Source organism: Rissa tridactyla, chromosome 8 (genome assembly GCF_028500815.1).
Source record: "Rissa tridactyla isolate bRisTri1 chromosome 8, bRisTri1.patW.cur.20221130, whole genome shotgun sequence".
In the NCBI taxonomy this organism is placed as follows: Eukaryota; Metazoa; Chordata; class Aves; order Charadriiformes; family Laridae; genus Rissa; species Rissa tridactyla.
In genome coordinates this window covers 17,179,910-17,202,669 of record NC_071473.1, presented here as the reverse complement: position 1 = coordinate 17,202,669, position 22,760 = coordinate 17,179,910, and the positions used below count along the sequence as shown (strand labels likewise).

The following is a 22,760-nucleotide window of genomic DNA, read 5'->3' as shown; positions in this document are numbered from 1 at the left end:
TGTCTCTCTTGCATCTGTGAGATGTCTTTTTAGAAAGCCTTATCATTCCGTAGAACTGACTGTGCCAAGGAGCCTTCCCTTTGACCATCGCCTGCGCTCTGTTTCTGCGCGTCGAAGCCGTACAGTACAATGTCCAGGGCTTCAGGCCAGTCTGGAGAAAATATGGTAATTTCCATCACCTTTTGGACATAGCAAAAGGCATGCTGTATTCTGTTGAGAAGGCTCAAATATTTTGCTGCATTATTTGCTTGAAGGATAAAATAACTCGTCTTTTAAACGATAACGTGGGCATTTGACAACTTATTAATCATTGTGAACCAATTTCCCATTAACCTCCCTTTTTATAAGCACTGTCTCTGTAGACGTTATTCCACATCTTTCTAATCTGTAGTCAGCTTGGTATTTTCATGTGTCTTGTTTTATAATGTTCTAGTTCTTCTCCATATCTTTGGCCAAAAAAAACCCTTCAATTAAATCATAATCTTGAAATGAAGCCTAAAATCTGATTATTTTTTTTTCCCTTCTGTTCAAATGCCATTGAGACTTAATAGCAAAAGTAGAAATGTTTTGAACTGAGCTACCTGAAACTGTTTATAAATTCATGCACAGAAGTTAGTAATGAGTTGGCGTACAGCTCTTCAGGGGATTTTTGTTAAAAGATAATAAGACGAAGAAAAAGCGTTTGTTATTCAGGCCTGTGCCCGTGCTTAGAATATGGAGAGCCCTTTTTATTTTCCTTTTCCTCCTTCTGTCTGTAAGACACCTGGAAATCTACCCATATGGTTTGGCTTTTCATTTACTAGGATGAGCAGGTAACAATGCTTCAGCGTTACGCAGAATTAGAGTATAAAGGCTTGTGACAAAAAAGATGTGTTTTTTCTCTGCACACTTCTATCGCTTGTATGTGTTAGCAGACGTCAGAACTGGAAACATCTTTAAGATGTGGTTTATGCTAAAAGCAAAATGCTGTAGGGTCTTCTGCATTTGGAGTGGGTTTGGCTGTGTCTGGAGGTCTGTGCTTGGGTGTCTCTAACTGTGACCTCAAGTGGTCAAGTTACTTGTGCTGAACCTTTTATCTGTAAAATACATTGTGTTAGCTTAAACCAGCGTGAGGTTTACCTGTCAAATCTAGTTCTGTAGCTTGAGCTTCCCCCTGAAAGTACCCTGGGATCATTTAATTTCACTTCTTACGTATTAGTCCGTTAAATCTTTTCCCTAGGCAGTGTTTGGGAAGACCAAAAATATAAAGGGGGGAAAAAAGGTACATTTGACAGTTGTTCTTCAGAACTGGAGAGAGGAGCACAGGGATCAAAAACAGAAAATTGGAGTGTCTAAAAATATTTAAAGGATGAGGCTCTAACCGTCTCTCTGTGGGCAGCAATACCGTGTCTCAGGTAGCCATGACTGCTTTGTTGTAGAAGCTGTTGCTTTGGTAGAAGAGGAGGCTACACATGTGTCTCTCTTACAGCCAGATTTTCAGGAGTGCTTGAGTCCAGACTGTTACTTGAAGTCATTATGAGATATCAGTGCTCAAAATCAGGGTCCAAGACCTGATAACTGAAACAAGATGAAGAATCTGGGTCCCAGCTAAATCAAGAGACTTGCTGGTGCATTCCTATTTCCAAACCAGTGGGGGGCCTTTTTTACTTTTTTTATTTTAAAAAGACTGTCCACCGTTTAATCCATTTCAGAATAGTCTCTTGCTAACCTGGAACATTAGGGCATTTCTCTCACTTCTGTCACTCTTCATCTGCTTTTCAGGTAGTGCTTCATCACGTTTGGCTACTTGTTGGTGAAGCAAATCTGTGGGTCGGTTATTACATGCTTGAAAAAAAGCAGTTTGCTCCAAGCCGATGCTGTGTCTTGTCCTGAAATTCATCATCTCTGTGTCATTTTCGGAATCAAGAAAAAAAATAACTAGGATAATTGTATTTAATCCATTTTAATATTCACTCTCTCCAGCTGTCAAAAACCACTGAAAATTATGTTGATTTTTTTTCCAACCCTGATTTGTCTTTTGTTTCACCAAACAAATCTTAATTATCTTCTGTAGTGGAAGTGAGAGTCAATTTTTTTTTTATCATCGCTGTGTATTTTGTTAAATAGCTTGCCAGGAAAAAGCAACAGCAATGTAATTAGATTAATCCAGCACTCCGTGTGCTTCTCAGCACTGAGGACTGATTCCTGGAGCCCTTTCCTTGACTAGGTGCATGTTTTCAGGAGGAATTTTTGTCCTGATTGAGAGACCGTTGCTGAATAACGAGACTAATCTCTAGTGCACTTAGACTCCAAGCTGTGTTGGTACCCTGCTGACGTTGCGCAGCTAATGACCTGGGCCAGAGTGCATTTCCTAATTAGAAAAGTGATTTAAAGATTGTACCCGAGCACACAATTTTAATTAAGTGACATTGAGCAGTTGAAGCACTCCAGCCTTTCCAGACTGCAGTGCTCATTTGTGTGGATTTTTGTGGTTTGTCCTTCCATGTGGTAGGTGTACAGTTGCATGGAAAGGAGCGCTCCGGAGCTCCTGTTGTTGTCTCCAGTTTCCTGTTCCCTTTGCCTCCCGGTGTCTGAAACAATATGGAGCGGTGGTTGGAGAGCAATGGGCAGGAGTCTCCTGCCAGGCACTGGACTGAGAAATCTCTCTCTGTCTTAAAAGGAACTTAAAGGCTTGGTTTTGAGTCTGAACCGAATGAATTGGTGGAACCGAACAGTTAATTGATGAGGAAATTACCACCTGCAGAGCACCTGCCCGTTTGATGTGGAAGCCCTTTGAAATGTATGAAAAAGATGAAATTATTTGTCTGTTCCCAGCTCTCATTTGTGGAGATGTCAGAAGTCCTCACATGACTCCTCCTTCGAGTGAGTTTCTCGCACTTATTGACAAACTGTCATGCACTACTTATTATTGGATCCAAGGAATTTAAATAAGATTCTTTTTCCTTTGCAGTTTCTTTACCCTTTTTTCATTTCCAGCCGCCTCTTTTATTCTGTTTCTTTTCTGTTGTGCTGCTCGTGGAATTAATCCATCTTCTTGCATTTCTGTGTAGAAGCAGGGATTTATGTGCTATGTCTCCTCAAAGATTTGTTCTTAATTTTTCTACTTTGTAAAAAGATTCGGCACACTTCATTAATTTTTATCCTGGTTTTAGGATGAAATTGTTTCTGATGTTTAGACATGAAAGCTGTTAGAACTTTGGCTTCTCTCAATCAAAGTTTCAGGGGTTTTCAGATTTGAGGGTTGAAATTTTCTGTGGACTATAAATGAATGCCTCTCTTTTAAAGGACAGCACAGACTACTACAGTTCAACAAGCTGTTTCTGAAACTAGCTTGTGTAATGCCAGAATAACTTGGCAATATCCTTTAGCATTTGCCTTCTCTCTGGACAGAACATGCTTGTGCTTCTCAGAGGACATCCCTGAAGTACTTTCTTCTTCAGCTACTTTCTCCTAAGGTATTTTAAGACTGCATTTATGCCAGTGCTGTGAAATCTCAGCTAAGGAATACCACGAAGTGGTGGACACATGGAAGAGGATGTTCTAAGGCACTCAGTCATTATTGTTGGTTTGCGATTGCTTAAACCATTTTTCTTTTCATCATTATGATATCACTATCAGTAAGCGGTCTATCATGATTAAGCAAGGAAAAGCCAAATAAACAGACTGTATTGTGACTTTCCCTTTGCAAGCCACCCTCCTCAAATAAAATCCCCTCTTCATGAAACTAATAGTCTTTTATCAGAGCTCCGTACCTGAAGCAGATGCTTTATTCTGAATGTGGGTATAGTAGGGATATCTGAGTTCTGTTGCACTCTGAGATACTCCTTGGTTCTGCTGCCTTTCATGTCTTCTTACATTGAGCTCTCCCATTTGAAATATTAAATCCAAACATTCCCATTGCGATGTCTGCTTACTGAAATAGCCAAACAGAAGGTTAATAGGAAAAGTGCTTGGCTACAGTCTTTAATCTTCTAGCTAATGTATGTTTGAATTATGACTGTTTGGTAACATTTTTATAGGTACCAGGAGAGCACCTCCTGGCCCAATGTTACTGAATTATAGGGCATATCAGATGTAAAAGTAAGTACAAGCATCTTAATTGTTGATTCCTTCTATTTTGGCATTTAGTCTGGTGTACAAGGATGACAGTATTGGTGCGCTGAGACACGCAAATCCCATAATGGAGAAATGTGGAAAAAAAATAGAGGAGGAGGAAGGGAATGCCCAGGGAGAGAGTAGAGAGTGGCGGTAATGGAGCACAGGAGAAAAGGACAGAGGAAATTGCTGACCTGAGAAATGATGGTCACACAGAAGGAGAAGATGGAGATAGAGAAAAGGTGGGAGGGCATGTGAAGACTGTGTTATAAAAGATGGAAGTGTTGCCATGTGTGTTCATTCCACTGAAATAAAAACCTGCAATCCCCTACCAGTACCCCGGCAACTAGGTCTTGACTCTCAAAGGTACCTCTTGATGCCCTGAAGCAGTTGTGTGCATATCTGCTCCTGGTGCTTTACTGATACTGACTCCCATTAAAAGCTATGGGAAAACCTCTCGGAAAGTGAAAACAATTGAGATCAGCTCAATTGATCTCAATCAGATCCATCATCTCAGTGCTCGAAGATCCATGTGTTTGTCAGGATTATCTTGACATCTGATGTGCCAGGTGGGTGAACAAGCTTGCCTTAGGATCCCAAATCTGGCGTCATTTGATGCACAGCTTCAAGTTCTTCATGTCTGACAGGATCTAGAACTTAGTTTTTCACACACCTAGAGCTCAAACAAGAATTGTTTAAAACTCTAATAATCTCTTTTAAGTTTTTCTGACCAATGGAAACATCCATATTCTGCTTTCATCAGCACATGAACTCCTTATCAGAAGCGGTGAAGAGGTTCCTTGTGCATCAGGGCTTGGTGCTCTGCTTGGATATGAACCCCCTGCATAGGCTACTCAGTCTAGTTCTTTCTTGCTGCTGTTGAAAAACTGTGCTAATTCTGTTATATATGAAATAGTGTGACATTGAGGAAGGAACACAGAAGAGTATCTACTGAGTTTTGCAGGGTACTAAGTCAGGGTGAGTTTCTCCATCTTGCCAGCAATTGCTTCTGGGAAGGATGAGATGTAGTGGCTCTCGTTGATGGTGTAGCTTGGAAATCCATGAGTGATTTTCATGATAGAGATCAGAGAGCTTCTGATCCCTCATACTTTCAGTTGTGAAGTTGTCTCACTGAACTGACTCCACTGCAGAAGAAATACTGCATGAAAACAGTGTCTACTTAGTGCATTCTGAATGTACTGCCTTTTGGGGTTTAAGTAGTCTCTTCATCCAGTGTAATTTGGTGAGAAGGCAGAATAAGTGGATTGTTCATATTATGGTCTTTCTGCCTTTCCTGTCAGCCTGCTTTCTGCTTTTGAATGTTACAAGTACTTTAGATGTGTGAATCACGTGTAACAGAAATCTAGCTTGAGATTCACTCAAAAGAAGGAGACAATCAGATCACTTGCAGCAGCATTGATCGAGGAGATCAGTTGGGGTTTTTTTACCCCCAGAGATCAGCACCTAAAAATCATTAAGAGAAACCTTTTACTAAGTGATTAAAAACTAAAGAATTAGTTAAAAAAAAAAAAAAAAAAGATAAAATAACTCCTGACGTTTTGCAAGGGATATTTGCAAGGGGTACTTTGCCAAATGGCATAAGTAGGCAATGTTAAAATGAGGTATGTGAAATTTTGGAGGTTTATGCTCTGCTGCTGCACAAGGTACTTAGCAGAGAACAGTAGCTATGAGACTAGCGTTTTGATTTCCGCAAGCATGTGTAATCTCTTAATGTGAAATACGGTAAGGTTCGAGTTTTTTAAATGTTGAATAGTAAAATGGTTCTCAGTTTTCTAGCTGTGTAGAAACAATTTCTAGTTCAGTTCTGTGAAATATGAAAATTAAACCCTACGCTTGTATGAAGAGCAGGCCTTTCGGATAGGTGTTCCGGCAGCAGCCTTGTCTAACACCCACCTAGCGTGCGGGCTGGCAGTGTGAGTTCCTGCCCCTTGCACCGTCATTGCCTTCTCTGAGAACTCCAAAATACCGTCGGGATTCTTTGAAGATGATTCTGATACTGAGATACCAATGGGCCAAAGTGTGAGCCATATCACTTCATTGCAGCAGGGTCAAACATCAGGCCTAAGGAAAGGTAAGAAATCCCAGGGCAAACAGTACACCTTTCTGCCCAGGGATTATGGATCATATTTCTTTTGCTAGAATTCCATTTACATTCTCATTCGACCTTATCTTGAGCACAGTTGTAGTCCTGAAATCCATGGGAACCTCCATTTTAGGCCACTAGAATCTCTCCGAGAGCCTGGGCTTTTTTAAATATTTGTTGACCTGGAGAGATATATGCCTGTCTCCTACTCAAGCTGTGTTGCGTCTTTGGGAGGACTGATGAGAAACCTGACGTGATCAGAGCCCAGCCTGTCATGCAGGATCTAAGTCCCTTCGGCGGTGCTGCATTCACTTTAAATACCTGTTGGTGGCCGTTTTCTAACAAGAAACAGGTTCGTATGGCGTGTCCTACATCTCAGTTCTTCCTCAACCGCAAGGATTTTTAAACCAACAGCTCCTGTTTCTTAATCTGTAGAGTAGGCTGGAATGAAGCTATCCTGTGTCCCTACGGCTTAAGCTGGGTGATTATGTGGAGAAGAACACAGAGGTATTGAAACTAGAGAATGAGGATATGTAAGGTAAAACCGGGTGTTGTTGTAGATCAGTGGTTGCCCAGCAAGTATTACCTACTCTTCCGTATTAAAGAATCATCGCCTCGTGCGTGTGAACAGTCCTAGAAACATTGCTTGCCAGTCCCTTTTTCAAAGAGAGATTTGTCTGCATCGTTAATCATCTTTACTTTCTTCTTCTGTAACCCACCACAATGAAATATTTAAAAATAGTTTTATCCTGGTTGTCTAAGCTAGTAGCTAGAGCACTGTCCTGGCGGGGAGGAACTAGGAGCGCTAATGTTTTCAAGCTGGAGAAATCGTAAAAAGCAGATCTCTAATTCCTGTGGTTGGGCTCTAACAAGAGTGTTAGAGAGAGGTTTGCTGCTGCTGCCCCTTAATTTGGGACTAACTGGTGGGAAAGTGTGTCAGGCACCAGTAGAAGAGATTCTCTGCTACAAGAAACATAGGCTGTGTTTGAGCTAATTGATCTTAAGATGGAAGGCATCGGATTCCGTTTTCAATTCCTGGAACCCTCAAGTTCACCAAGAACAACTACTCTTTAATATAATAAACACTTTCCTTCAAAAGAGCCAATAATCCTGACTCCCCTTCAAACACTTAAGGGTTTGTGCTACCTGTGACACAGGGAGAGGATAATTCTGATGTTAGATTCTAGCAACGACGTGACAGTGACTGCTTTATGGTGGTGAACAAGACACAGCTGTGACTACTAACTTCCAATCAACATTAATTTGGATGATAATTTCTGCAGACACTGCAAACTGACCTCAGGTTTACATTACAGAATTGTACGTTAATTCAAATAAATCACACATCCAACCAATATCGCTGGTAAGCTTGGTACAATAAAAATGTAATACATGAAGGGAATGCTCAATGAGCTGTTATTGAGTCATTATAATTCATATCTTCCACAACAGCGAATAGGAAAAATGGAGAGGAGTTGTCATTATGGTAAACTTGCATTATATCTAATGATGAATACATTTGATTCACAGGATGAAGTCCATCCTCTGTCATGTTATTTTAGGCGGTAGCAAATTCCTGAGTGTTAGTGCTGACTTGCATGGAAGCATTTTAACTGGAAAATTCTGAGCAGAAAATGTTAGTCTGGGTCTTTTTTTCCCCCCTTTTTTTTTTTTCCCCCTTCTTTTTTACTTAGTTCTGGGGATGATTTAAAGGCCTGTGCTCTTGACTACTCTCATGTTGCTGGTGCCTCACCAATCATTTTGTCTTCTGTCTCTTCACAATCCTCTGGAGCTATGCCCTGTTGTAGATGGTCACATAAATCCTCAGCTGGGTGCTCAGTGCTGTGGTACCTCCGATGTTCTGCTCTCTTGGCTCTGCCCTGTGGTTCCTGGCTGGTTCGGGAGTATTTCTTACATCCTCCTGGGGCTTTTCACTTCAAGCCTCGAGCCAGCTTTATTGACTCTGGATCTTCCTGAATCTGAAAGGAAAACCTTAACCTAGCGTAAACATGATAGAGGTACATGAAGGCTGTATCCCTCTGCTGCTTTAACCAACTGAAAAAGGCATTTATGCTGGTACTTGTCTTGGTGAATCATGACAGCGCGAAGCTCTTTGCTCTCAAAATGGCCCAATTTATGTGAATAATGAGACATCTCTTGTTGGTGGCACAGCAAAGCGTGCCGTAGGAGCAGTGTTGGAAAAGCAGTTCAGCAGAAGCATTTGGTATACGTCATCCATTTTTTTTATGGAGGCTTCTCCATATTTATGGTGTCTCCTCCCCATTATTGTTGAATGAAGGCAGATAGTTGAGGGAAAAGTTACATCAATCTGAAAAGAAGCGATCCATATTATGCAAAATGCGCACGTAGGTGTTGGGGAGAACTGGCTGGCCAGTTCATTACTGGAAGTAATGAAAATAGGGTGGTGTGTGCATGCAAGAAGGCATCCTAATCATCGGAGCTTTAGAATGAGAGGGGAGGGTCATGGAGTAAGGGAAGATTTGAAGCCTCAAGGTCCTCAAAGCCAGAATTGATTCCAGAACTGGAAGAGCTCATAATGAAGGGGATAAGGTTCCTCAGAGCTGGACTGGTATCCTTTTTGGGAGCTTTTGTGTAGCTCATTGATTTGTCAATGAGCTTGTCAATGAGGAATTTGTCAAATTCCTTGAATTGCCATGCATCCTAAAGTATAGCCCAGATTAATTCTGTTCAAAGCAAGGTCAGCTATGGCATCAGACCACATTGCTCAAGACTTTGTCCAGTCCAGCCTTGAAAAGCTCCAAGAACAGGGACTGCACAGCATCTTTGGGGAAGCTGTTCACTGTTTGTCGGTTCTAATGGAAAATGTGTAATGTGTAGGCACAGAAAAAGTGGAGTAACCTGTGCAGAAGGCTTTTACGTTGCATCGAAAGTTGCTCAAAAACATGCCACTGGGAGAGTTACTCAATTTAGGAGGATAAGAGGGGTGAGATGTAGAGAGAAGCAGACAGTTTACACAAAGCATGAATATGGCACCCTAGTCTATAGAGCTGTGAAGACAGGCGAGAGAGTTGGGGGGGTTCAGCCTGGAGAAGAGAAGGCTCTGGGGAGACCTTGGAGCCCCTTCCAGTCCCTAAAGGGGCTCCAGGAAAGCTGGGGAGGAACTCTGGATCAGGGAGGGCAGCCATGGGACGAGGGGGAATGGTTTTAGACTGGAAGAGGGGAGATTGAGATGAGATCTGAGGAAGAAATCCTTGGCTGTGAGGGTGGTGAGCCCCTGTCCCAGGTTGCCCAGAGAAGCTGTGGCTGCCCCATCCCTGGAGGTGTTCAAGGGCAGGTTGGAGGGGGCTTGGAGCAACCTGGTGTGGTGGGAGGTGTCCCTGCCCAGGGCAGGGGGTGGCACTGGGTGGGCTTTAAGGTCCCTTCCAATTCAAAACATTCTATGATTCTGTGAAGTCAGGAATCCATTCCGTAGCGCAAGAACAGACAAGTAGCAAGTTGGAATTTGTCCCCCTGAGCTAATTTGCTCTTTCTGTTTTGTCCCTTCCTTTTGAGTCCCCAAAGGGAAGTTATTAATGTCTAGCTGAGACCTTCAGGCACCAGGTGCTTGTTCAAGAGGAACAGTAACTGATCTGCCTTAAGTCTCAAGACGCTACCTCTCAACTTCAGGTTATGAAGTGTGCTGTTCACTTCCAACTCCAATTTATCTGTTCTGCAAAAAGTGGTTATAGCAGCATTTGAGCTTGGACGTACCACAGTCAGAACTTGCAAAGTAATTACAGAAGCTTTAGGAAGAAGTGTATGTGAGAAACGTTAAACCAATCTATTTTCAAAGTACTTGCTGTGGATTGTGTTGCATCCTGTTGTTTTAAGTGTGTTTTTTTTATTACAGCTCACTGTCTGGCTTCGTGTAGCTTGAGCTTGGTAGCTTTAAGAGCTGCTACGTTAGAATTAGCATCAGTGTAGGTATCCTAGGCCATAAACTATGTGTAGCTTGAGCTTGGTAGCTTTAAGAGCTGCTACGTTAGAATTAGCATCCGTGTAGGTATCCTAGGCCATAAACTACATTTTGGTTTTTTTTTTCCTGTCTCTACCTTCTGCTACTCGCATGAGCCCATGCAAACACTCAGCTGGGCACCCTCTTCCTTGCTTCTCTTCCCACAGATTCCTGATAGCAGTTTACCGTCCTAAAGAATTTTACCCAAAAGAAAGTCATCATAAGAGCCCATGCTACAGTTCTTTTTTACTATCATAGCTTTCATTTAGGATAAGTTTCATTTGCATTAGAAACCATTTTAGGTTTTTTCCTAATTTTCATGATAGCACAAATGATGTTTGGTTAATTAACATGTATTTCCTTGAAAAGATAAACCTTTCAAGACACTTTTGAGGTATTTTTGTGACTGTTGCTGATGAAAGTGCACTTCAGTAGTGATCTAACAGATCTCATTGTTTATTTTGATAAGTGATTCTACCCCTCTACTCTACTATGGTGAGACCACACCTGGGGTACTGATGCAGCTTTGGAGCCTTCAGCACAGGAAGGACACGAAGCTGTTGGAGCGGGGCCAGAGGAGGCCATGGAGATGCTGGGAGGGCTGGAGCCCCTCTGCTGTGAGGACAGGCTGAGAGAGCTGGGGGGGTTCAGCTTGGAGAAGAGAAGGCTCCGGGGAGACCTTGGAGCCCCTTCCAGTCCCTAGAGGGGCTCCAGGAAAGCTGGGGAGGGACTCTGGATCAGGGAGGGGAGCCATGGGATGCAGGGGAATGGCTTCAAACTGAAGGAGGGGAGATTGAGATTAGGTATTTGGAAGAAATTTTTCATTCTGAGGGTGGTGAGCCCCTGTCCCAGGTTGCCCAGAGAAGCTGTGGCTGCCCCATCCCTGGAGGTGTTCAAGGCCAAGTTGGACGGGGCTTGGAGCAACTTGGTGTGGTGGGAGGTGTCCCTGCCCATGGCGGGGGGCTGGAACGGGATGATCTTTAAGGTAACTTCCAACTCAAACCATTCTATGATTCTACGTCATCACTGGAGTTGGTGTGTCAGAATTCCTTGGGGAAGGGTACTGTGTCCTGTGGCACCTCTGTACTGTGAACTGGCCAACATCAATGCTGTGTGGTCTCCTTCTGCTGAGCTGTCTAAGGTGGACTTGGTGTTTCACTTGGGTAAGTGCTGTTCCTGCAGCTTGAATGGCTGATTTTCTTCTGCCCTCTTTATTGAAGTACTTTTACCGTATCTATTACAGTACTCCTAGTGAACAATTCTTCCACAAGAAGCTGCAAAATGCAGGGTTAGCAGGCTTCAACACAGGAAAAAAATAACCTAGAAAGGCCAAGTCATGTTGTAAAGTAGCATAAGATTTGCTATTTTTCAGAAGAATTTGATTCTTTTGAAGATAGGTATATCAATGACAGGTAATGGCTAGCTGGGACAGAAGAAGAGTTTCAAGATTAAAAAAACTTCTTCTGAAGAAGGGCGATGAAACAAATAAATAATTTAAAATAATGACAGTACAGCAGAAATGAATCCCCCTCCCCTTCCACTGACACTGGTGGTGCCAGCGTTATAGTAACAGTTGGTGAATTTCTGGTGAGTATCAGTTAAGTGTATAAAACACTCTCAAGTATGCTTTCTATGTGTTTCAGTAGAAATGATTACTGTAAAATGACTATTAATGATGAGAGGCAGTGACTGTTTCAGCACATGAAAGCGAGGGAGAGGATGGGAATAATGAGAATAAGGAGGAGACAGATGGTCTTATAATAGGGGCTGATGATTTTCAATTCATTCAATGTGTGCTCATCCACTGGAAGGATGACCTCTAAAAAAGTTCAAATGGCTAGTGCTGATGGCTTTCAGATGCTCCTCAGGCCAAAACAGTAAAGATGTATAAATGTCTGTAAAAGCTAAATATTTGTTAGTATGAACCTTGATACAGCATCCAGAGACTCTGCTAAAACAAGGTCACATTTTCTTTTCTGGTGCAGAGCTCTGTATTTGGAACAGTGGCTCATTTGAGACCATGTTCTCCAAAGCACTGTGCTTGATTTAATATCGGGGGGTGGGAGGGATTGCTCCTGTATTCATCAGAAAGCTCTACCACAGTGGTAGCACTTCTTAATTACTGAGGTAGCATCATCAGTCAAAGAAGAACCTCTAGATGCAAAATCTCTCTCTGTGCCAGAAGGCCAGGGCCCAGCTTTATTGCTGGCTCTAAGCAGCTGTATGCCAGCTTCCCTGTCATTCTGCATTATTTACCGAGTGCAACATCGTGTGCTATGGAAAGTAATTTTTTAATTTTCAGTTTTGATAATTTTTGTAGGAAAATGAAAGTCCCGGTCAAATGACTATAGACAAGAGACGGGAAACCAAAGGACGCTTCTGGTAATACTGCCAGCTGCGGCTTTTGGTTTTGTTTTTTTACTGAAGTGAGATGATCTGCTAACGATGAGCTTTTAAAAGTTCAAGGTTAAAATGAATATTAGTTTATGCAGCATGATCTGTGTTGTTTTATAGGTCAGCAGTTTGTCCTCTGATCCTTAACCATAGACCCTCAAAGGGCTCATCACCCATCAGAAGGCAATGTTCGGCGCACTCAGGCTGCTCCTTTGCAGAGGGAACAAACCCTCCTCCTCGCCTCCCAGCCTGTCCTTTCCAGAGTGCCTATCTCCATCTAGCGCAACCTTCCAAACGTGGAAACTGTCTCACCGTGTTTCTGTAATCCTGATGGGATCAAAGCTATGCACCTTCTAATTCTTTCTATTTTATTGCCGATGATGTATGTGCTTGTGTTCAGGCACTTGAGATGGGATCCCGCTTGTGCTGCCTTCACAAGGAGCGTACCAGAGCCTTCCCTTCACTCTTCACAGTGCCCCCGCTTCTCATGGGGCTATCATCATCATTCCCTGACAGACCTAGTGTGAAGCCCTCCTGCCAGGTTAGCAAGCCTGTTGGTAAAGATTCTTCTGCCCCACTTTTTCAGATGGATCTTATCTCTCTCCCGTGCTCTTCATTCCTCAACAGAGTAAAAAGGAGCATTACAGTCACTCTTACTCAAGCATAACTATAACCATGTTCCATTTCAAATTATAAAACTGGACGTGAATTTAGGGTGAGGTATTTGATAGTGGTTCAGCATGATAGGAAGTATTGTTTTCTATTCTTAAAGAATGACGCCGGGTAGGTTGGCACCCTGTGCTATCGTGAACTTTAGCTGAGCAACCTCAGCGTTGTGTTCGCTTACCTTTCTGTACCTAGCAGGCTTCCTCTTATTAAGAGTACTGTCACATTCCCTGTTCAGGCACCGCACAATTTCTCCTCGTCCTTATATCTCACCCTTGCTGAATGACTGGCAACACTCTATTATGAAAAACAAATGCCGCTGTGTGCGTGTAGCAAGAGCTAATCTCAGCTGCTTTGTTCTATAACAAAGCAAGAAACAGCTGCTGAGATTATTAGGCAAGGTGAAGATGAGGCGGCTCAATCCATCATCAAATTGGTTCACTTTAAGTGTACTACAGAGCAGTAGGATTACCGCTATTCTCTAGCAAATAATGAAAAAAAAAAAAAACCACACACACACAGGAGGAAACATTATTTTCTTTATTAAGATGAAAAGGTTGTACGGAGAGAGAGATGTCTAGGGAGGTTTCTGGGATTGGGAGGGTGTTTGAGAGCAGAAGAAATAGCCTAGGCAAAACCGGAAATGTTTGCATCCGAACAACAACAAAAAAAAAGCCAGTCCAGTGAGCTCCAGTTATTGTCCTGTTGTTACTTCATACTTGTCCCCTTCCTATTTTCCCCGTTTCATTTCCTTTTCTTTCTACTTAGTGGTAACCATGTTATCTGTCAGATGGCTCCAGGGCACGAATTCTTTGTATTCAAAACCTAGCTAGGTTTGAACCCCCAACAAAACTTGGAGGTTAACTTTAAAAAAAAAGATATTTTACATGATGAAATGCTGCATCGCTTTTGTTCTTTCTGGTTTTGAGCCTTTTTAGACTTGCTTTGCAATCTGCAGGGGCAGAGTTGTCTTCGATCTCATGATTGCAGCAGCTTGATTTTATTGTTTAAACAAATACTCAGCAGCATTAGGTATATCATCAAGGACTGGAAGTCAGGAAATCATGTGGCTTATTCAAATCCTGGACGACTTGCCCTAAGTCAAACACTGAGTCGGTGCCAGAGCTAGCTGTCTGGGGCTCTGCTGCTGGAGGATGTTCTCCATCGTGGCAGATTGGCCTTTCCTTTAAAAACAAACAAAACAACCAACCAATTGCCCCCACCCCAGACCCTGCACGTAGTTGCATGCTGTTCAGTAATCCTGCTCTCCGAGAAATTATAAACAATAGTCAATAAAGGAGAAAGCATTTCTCAGGCTCTGGTTTTGGATAGCTTTCTGTAAAAAGCTTTTCGAAGCCGACTGCCATTCACCCTGCTGTAGGAACTCACCGTTGACATTTTACTTGTCTGTAGAGCAATAGAATAGATTATATTAAAACACTCTGCCAAACAGCCATGTGTTGTATTTTATTGCCGTTTTCCAAAGACTTACATAGTCAGATATGAGATGTAAAGACACTTGCTCTGCCAATTAAAGTAGACTGAGATACAGAATATCTGTATTCTGCTTAATCAAACTCCATTCCACAAAAAATATATATATTTGTCTTCAGTGCATTCAGTGTGCTGTAGAGGATGGGTAACATTCTTGCTAACTTGGGCACAGTTGATTGTAAACATAAGTGAAACTTATTTGTTTAAAAAGCCTTTGTTTGTCCTAGTATGTCAACAAAAGGTTCCTTTATTTCCTGTTGCTGTTGACTGTAGGTAGACCACTTGTTTCTCTGTCACAGGGTAAGGTGCTTGCGATGGAAAGCTGGTGACGTAACTGATGACTAAGGCAAACCGAACCCATAAATACCAAAAGGCACAGACAAATTACCAGCAGTGAAAAATAGTTCTGACTTGATGACATACGGAAACTTTTTCACTGTTTGCATAGCCAGGTATGGGAACAGGTTGTCCAGACAGATTGGTCGGTCTCTCTCCTTGGAGGTTGTTACGATCCAACTAGTTCAGGCCCTGGGCACTGTGGTCTGATCCCGTTGCTGTTCCTGCTTTGAGCAGGAAGTTGATCTGAGGACTTCCAAAGGTCCCTTGGAGCCGGGGTTGTTCTGTGGGTCTAAGTGTTGGCAACCAAGTCCTGCCTTGCTGGCCATTTCCCTAGGCTGGCTGCTCTGAGTTTGCAAAGGGATTGATTTGGTTACTCGTCAAAGGGTAGATTTACACCTAGGAATGGCTGCTATATGAGACAGAGGAGGAGACGTTCCATCTCAGCAGAGATCCGTCTGCCTCTAAAGCAGGATTTTTCAGCCTCAATAATCTCTGGTGTCCTGAAAGGCCTGGGAGCCCGCTCTGACGGGGCAGGCTGGCTGTGATTTTGTGTTAATTGGCACTTCAATTGCAATAACTTGACACTGTGGTTCCACAGTGCCACTTAATTTGGGTAAAGTTAGCTTGTGGAGTAAGATACACGCAGTGTTTGCCTGTAGCATTTTGGTCTTGTTTGTTTACTGGAGAGGCTGAACGGGGCGCTTAGATGTTGGCTCCTGCTCGTCCAGCATCCCGAGACAGCCGGGCTGTTCCCTGCGGATGCTTCGCCAGGTCAGGACCGCGTCTCTTGTTTCATGGAGCTGTCACTCTGCCACTCCGCGCAGAAAACGTGTTGGTCGTCCTGTGCAGAGGGTTAGTGTTAAAGCCCGTTGTACAACGTTATGTGTTGGAAGAGCATCCACAGCATTCTGGTAGTCATGCCTTCAGCTTTTCTCCCTTGTCGCGTTCCAGAAGCCCTGGGTCACACAGAAGTGGCCAGCCTAAAAATACAGGAAAACATCTCTGGTTAGCATGGGCTTGTTTTCACTGAGCTGATATCAATCACATCCCTGAAGATGATGTGAAGAGTGGGGAGTGGTGTCTGCAGTGAAGGTAGAAGCTGGTCAGGCCAAAAAATGCAGCCTGATAATTGAGTCATGAAAAATAGCAGGGAGAAAGAGAAGCTGAAACTGCCATGGACTCAGCTGTTTAAAAGTTGCCATTGTTTTAAACCAAGGAATCTGTTGTAATTCTTTCACTAATTTAACAGCTCTAAGATTTCTCTGCAGATTCTTTTAAGTGAGTGTGTAACTTCAAAAAATTTCATGATAAAGTTCGTTTACTTTCTAGATATACGATCTGTCATCGCTTCTGCCCCCTCCTTTGAAGATCTTACGTGTTAAGGACTATAAAAAACACTTAACTCATGCTATCCTGGTTCCAACTGTTTTGAGGCTGCCCTTTGGAAACGGTTTTTGTTGCTGCAGTTTTTGATAAGCTTCTGCTGGGTGCAGTCTGGCAGCACAGCTAAACTGATGGAGTGATGGGCTGCCATTGAAAGGGACGATGTTGTACAGTCTCAGCGTCTCCCTTGGGCTGGCAGCAGCATTTGACGACCGTCCATTGAGCTATTCAGAAACCTAAACCGGTAGAAAATCAACATTTTTCCTGCCAGTTAAGTCTCTGGGCCAGCTTGGTATGAGGTCAGTTGAACTGCTGGCAGCAGCACAAGTAAGAGGCTGGAGAAAAGGGGGAGACGTGGCTCATCTGTATGGTTAAACCATTTTCTTAGGCATTGTTTCTCTTGTATTTTAAGTCCATAAACCAGCACTGAAGCTGAAACAAACAGTACCCCATCTTCTCATCCCTGCTGTTCTTCCCACAACTGCAACACCCCGTCCTCCCTTGTGCCAGTCACGAATTAGTGTAGCCACATGCTGAACTGCAGTGGAGAATTTGCCTGGCTTCATTTTGTTTTGATGGATTAGTTTTCACCAGGTTTCTTTTGTGTCGCTGCACAACTGCCTGCAGCAGAGCGGGAGGGCGATAAAAGGGAAGGAGCGAGTGGCCCCGGGTGCAGGGGAGGGTGGCTGCTTGTTTGACTGAGTCTAAATTGCCAACTTCGGCTGTCTTAATGTGTGCCTGGAATGATAGTATTAGGCAATGATTATATCTGTACTCATTATTTCACTGGTCTGTGAACATTATAAAAATGTTTTCTGGGTTTATGAATTTGTCCCCACGACCTTTGGGAAATATCCTTGCTTTTTTTCCCTCCCTGTAGCATTTCTTTGCAGCACTGTGTAGGCTGCAATAGCCAGTGGGGGTGAGATTCGGGTGGCTGATTGATCCCTCGCTGACTCCGTTTGTCCCAAAGCCACAGTAATGGGGGGGCTGTATTGTAAATGTTTGCTGGGGCCGGGGGCAAGGCTTGTATAAATCGTATCTAAATCTTATGACTGACTGGGAGAAACCAGATAGGGAGGTTGGGAAAGAAGATAGCAACTGTGGGGCTCGGTCAGAAAATGTTGGGACCCACAGAGGGGGGTCTTGGAATGGGCATGTGCTACAGAGACTGAAGGAAACACTGGTAGCCAGAAACCTCGGAAAACTTTGCCTCTTTAAAAAGGCTTTGCTAACGCTGAGGGGGTTGGAAAATGTTAATCATTGCAGTGGTTACCCTTCTCCTCCGTGGGACTGAGCTGTGCAGGTGTGTTGCTGCTGTACGGAGGTCACTTGTGTTGTGGTCAACAGCATGGATCAAGAGGGGGCAGGTAACCTTTACTGGCCCGCTTTCCATAACCGCACCATCCACAGCAACCCCGCGTCTTCCCTTTCCTTTAATCTTCGGTCACGCTCTTCTGTCCTCGCTGCCATTTGTTCCCTACAGAAGGAATTAATATAAAGCAGTTTCCTAAATAAGGTATTTAAAAATGTTCTGAATCTACATGAAACAAGTTATAAAAATATGCTTGTGTCTCTTTCCTTCCTTGTTCTTGCAGATGGAATTAGCTTCTCCCTGCAGAATATATATCTATCATTTCAGAGATTTCAGTAGTTTATATTGTTGCAGGGTGCTGCTGGAGTGTCTCACTCAGTATGATTTTGCATCACGACCTTTCTGCTTTATAGCCCTGGCAGCTGTCGTGCCCGCTTTGGTTTTGCAGTGTTATTTCTACAGTCCCGAGCAATCATCAGCAGTCTTCCTAGCGTCCGTGGTGCCTCTGTTGGTACGTCAGAGTTTATACAGCAGACAATATGTCCAAAGCAGAGTTTTAGATCAGAATTTATTCCCTCGGTGGCCTTGAGAGAGGCACTGGGATGGGTTTCTCACCAGGTACAGGTGACTTACATCACTTCCCCTTACCACCTGTAAGCATCTTCTCAGCAAGCTTTTCCCGCGTGAATTTCAACTCCCAAGCCATAGGTGTTTATTCCAAGATGCAATGCATCGTACCAGCCGGTCCCCAGGCCTCTCTTTGCAGCGTCTTCCTTGTGTGTTGGGTGGGATTTGGTGGTTTGCTGCTGCTTGGAGCTTGGTGGGAGGAGATTTTTGTTTCTCAGCTAACGCTCCATTGCGGTACGTATGGATATGCATTTCCACCTGAACGTGTAAAAAGGTTGCCCACTGTTCACACCATTTCCAGATGCTCTTCTTACTTTCTTCCCTCTGTCCCATGGAGGGAGCCATACCCATGTTTCCTTTCCATGAACACACTGCAGGTTTTACCACATCAAAGCGACTGGTGTTTTTAACTATAAGCATATTTTGCATAGAAGAATCAAACACTCAGAAAAATCTTAGTTCAATCCACAGTCAGTTAGCTTTCCCATCTACTTGTCTTGCTTGACTGGAATTGAAGGGACTAAAATTAGGAAAATTTGTAGCTAAATCCTTCCACCAGTTGTTTGCCACCTGTTTAGTATTGTAGGTTCTGTTTGAATCCAATCGTATGCATTCTTCTCTTACCTACTCCATCATGTTTAGTTTGATATTCACCATTAACATTACCCAACTTTAAACAAGATGTCATTGAAAATATATTTTTCTGTCTGGTGCTGCTATTGGAATAGTGAACCCTAGCTCCTAAATTCAGCCTCTTGGTATCTGTGCTAGATTTTAGTCCTAAGTGGATGGAGAACTTCATGAACTCAGCGAAACACCTGCTACAATTCATAGAATCATAGGATTGTTAGGGTTGGAAGGGACCTTAAAGATCATCTAGTTCTAACTCCCCTGCCATGGGCAGGGACATCTCCCACTAGATCAGGTTGCTCAGAGCCCCATCCAGCCTAACCTTAAAGACTTCCAGGGATGGGGTTTCCACCACCTCTCTGGGCAACCTGTTCCAGTGTCTCACCACCCTCATGGTGAAGAACTTCTTCCTAACGTCCAGTCTGAATCGTCCCATCTCTAGTTTTAATCCATTCCCTCTAGTCCTACCATTACCCGACATCCTAAAAAGTCCCTCCCCAGCTTTCCTGTAGGCCCCCTTAAGGTACTGGTAGGTCACTATAAGGTCTCCCTGGAGCCTTCTTTTCTCCAAACTGAACAACCCCAACTCTCTCAGTCTGTCCCCATAGGAGAGCTGCTCCAGCCCTCTGATCATCCTCGTGGCCCTTCTCTGGACACGTTCCAGCACATCCATATCTCTCTTGTAGGGGCTCCAGAACTGGACTCGGTACTCCAGGTGGGGTCTCACGAGAGTGGAGTAGAGGGGGAGAATCACCTCCCTCGACCTGCTGGCCACGCTTCTCCTGATGCAGCCCAGGATACGATTGGCTTACTGAGCTGCTGTTCACCCGTTAAATAGTCCCTTTAGTCTACCAGCTCTGTGACGCTCTGCAAGTGCATGCGTCTTAGAAAATTAAAATTGCTCTCATCAGTTCCTGCCTACAGAGCCAGCCATGTTTTCTTAGTGCTCCATTCTGCTGGAATGAGAACGTCTGTCTGAACTGCCACTGCCCTGTCACCACCAGCCTGCGCCTTCCTTTCCAGGCTGTCACATTTCTTACTCAGTTGACTGTGCAAGACTTGGGTTTTCTAAGTCCTTGTGGGCCTTTTGGGAACTTTTTCTATTATCACTGGTCTTCGCTTGAAGACTTGTTGAGACTTGTGATTTGGTTCTTTTCCTCAGCACAGCAACCACTGTTCTACCTACCTTCTTCCATTTGCTCTGAACTGCATTTGTCATAGCTTTATCATACCGTCGTTACAATACTGCTTCTCAGCATATTTTTACCTAACAACCTGCTATATTCAAAACCAGAAAATCAACAAGAAGGCCAATGGCATCCTGGGGGGCATCAAGAAGAGTGTGGCCAGCAGGTGGAGGGAGGTCATCCTCCCCCTCTGCTCTGCCCTGGGGAAGCCGCATCTGGAGCGCTGGGTCCAGTTCTGTGCTCCCCGGTTCAAGAAGGACAGGGAACTGCTGGAGAGGGGACAGCAAAGGGCTACCAAGATGCTGAGGGGACTGGAACATCTCTCTGATGAAGAAAGGCTGAGGGATTTGGGTGTCTTCAGTCTGGAAAAAAGACAGCGGAGGGGGGACCTTATCAACGCTTATAAATACTGAAAGGGTGGGTGTCAGGAGGATGGGGCCAGGCTCTTTTCAGTGGTGCCCAGGGACAGGACAAGAGGTAACGGGCACAAACTTGAGCATAGGAAGTTCCACCTAAACATGAGGAGGAACTTCTTTGCTGTGAGGGTGGCAGAGCCCTGGCACAGGCTGCCCAGAGAGGTGGTGGAGTCTCCGTCTCTGGAGACATTCCAAACCCGCCTGGACGCGTTCCTGTGCCACCTGCTCTGGGTGACCCTGCTCTGGCAGGGGGTTGGACTAGATGATCTCCAGAGGTCCCTTCCGACCCTATGGTTCTATGATTCTAACAAACTACCTTGTGTGTTGTTCTCTCCTACTGTCATGGTTCTCCTTTGCACCCAAATACTATAGTATAGTATATGGCTACACTTCTCCAGCTTATTGATAGGGCTTTTTGCTCCCGTTTTGTTTGCAGGCATGGAAATATGTGGATTTATTCTGGTTTGATTTGTGTATTATGAAGCTGTGGTCATTTCACAAACTACTTCTGGTGTTTAATGGGGTATTGGTTGAAAACGACTACCAAAGGCTGCTTTCCAAAGAGAGCAACTTCCATTCTGTATCAGCAGCAATTTTCTGTGGGATGAAGACAAGGGGACTCATTTTCAATGGGATAAGTGAGGTTTCAGCCAGTGGGAAAGTATCATTGATTTTCAGTGCGCTGTTTTACCTGTGTATATGCTTTATATTCTGACCCTCGTGGGCAATGTAAGAAGGAGCTGACATGTTTCAATTAAGACCTTTTAGTCATAAAATATTTTCCATGCTGAAATTTTCTGATCTCATTCTACCTGTGAGTGCCGTTAACGGTTGTTGTGGGCCCATCCAATTAGCTACTTGACTGGGCAATGTGGCAGCTTGTCTAATTCAGTTGCTTTCACCTCTTGCAGGAAACGGCAAACATGCTACGTCTTATGCAGAGCAGGCTGAAGGAGGAGGAGCAGCACCTGCTTAAGAGTGGAAGTAAGTGGGATTTTTTTCACCGCTTTTGTCAGCAGGGAAATTGTTAAGGACTTGCTGCTTCCTGTGTAAGTATCCACTTACAGGCGTGAAGCGGAGGGGATGTGGGATAGCTGACGGAGTCAACATGCTATATTAGAAAAAGTGGAACGATAATAACTTTGAAAGGACAACAGTGAAATAGGGAACCTAACCTCTGTGAAATGCTCTCCTGCGTTGTCAATTTTACCTGCAGCGCTGAGGGATGAAAACAATCATTCACTAAACACGCTGTGCAATTGCAGTGAGCAGATATTAGCCTTCATTTGACTATTATCAAAGCCTATATGGGTTTGCTGTGGACGCAGCACTTGTCCCAGCACGATGGGATTGCTGCTGAAAGGTTGGTTTGCGAACAGACTTGGTTAGAGGATTCTACTCAGCAAAATTCTTGCGTCTAGATGAGTAGTCTCGTTGGTTTGTGGGACTGCTTGACTGCCTCGTATTAACACGTGTGCTGGTGTGCCTTGGAAAACAGGAGGGTAATTTCTGTCCTCAGCAGTTAGCCTGCCACGTTGCATGGCATGGAGTTTGGTTACGTGTTCGGACTAGGTCTTTGTGATGTGTCTATCAGATCATAGCTTTCACAGATGAAAAACTCTCAGCTTGAAATCCTCTTTAATATATCACTGATCTTCAAAGTGAGACCCACATTTGCCTGCTTGCATTTGCTTGACTTCAGTGTCCCTGAAAAATGTGAATGCAATTAAAAATTGGGGGTTTTTTCTTTTTTTTTCCCTAAACTTACTCTTAATTAATTAGAATTCTAGCTGAGGATCAGAAGGGAATAATAACCTCTTGAGGTTTTGTAGAAAGCTAACAAACCAGATTTTGCTCCTTTTGAGCCAAGCGTCAGCAAGAACTTCCTCATTAATTACCCCTTTGAATTTAATATTGCAATATGTGCATTTTTATATGGTAGTGGGCGAAAATAGAAGGGAAGTTAATTCTCAGGATCAGAGGGGAGAGTTCATGAAAGCTGAAATTGAGTAAAGGCATAAAAGTTGCGCTTCACAGTTTGTTTGCTGGCAGAGATTTTCAGAGCAAGATCATGAAAGAGGAAAAGTGCGGGGTCCTGCACGTGAGTTGGGGCACCCCCTGGTATCAGCACAGG

The 22,760-nt window shown here is 43.7% G+C and overlaps 1 protein-coding gene across 4 annotated transcripts in view; it reads left to right on the top strand.

The window, feature by feature from the left end:
* CLUAP1 (clusterin associated protein 1) overlaps positions 1-22,760 on the top strand; it is a 75,249-nt gene that overhangs the window by 26,929 nt on the left and 25,560 nt on the right. For all 4 annotated transcript variants that reach the window (XM_054211080.1, XM_054211082.1, XM_054211081.1 and 1 more), the window contains exon 9: positions 21,538-21,610. In XM_054211080.1, coding sequence (XP_054067055.1) covers positions 21,538-21,610 — 73 coding nt within the window. The remainder of the gene's footprint in view (positions 1-21,537; positions 21,611-22,760) is intronic.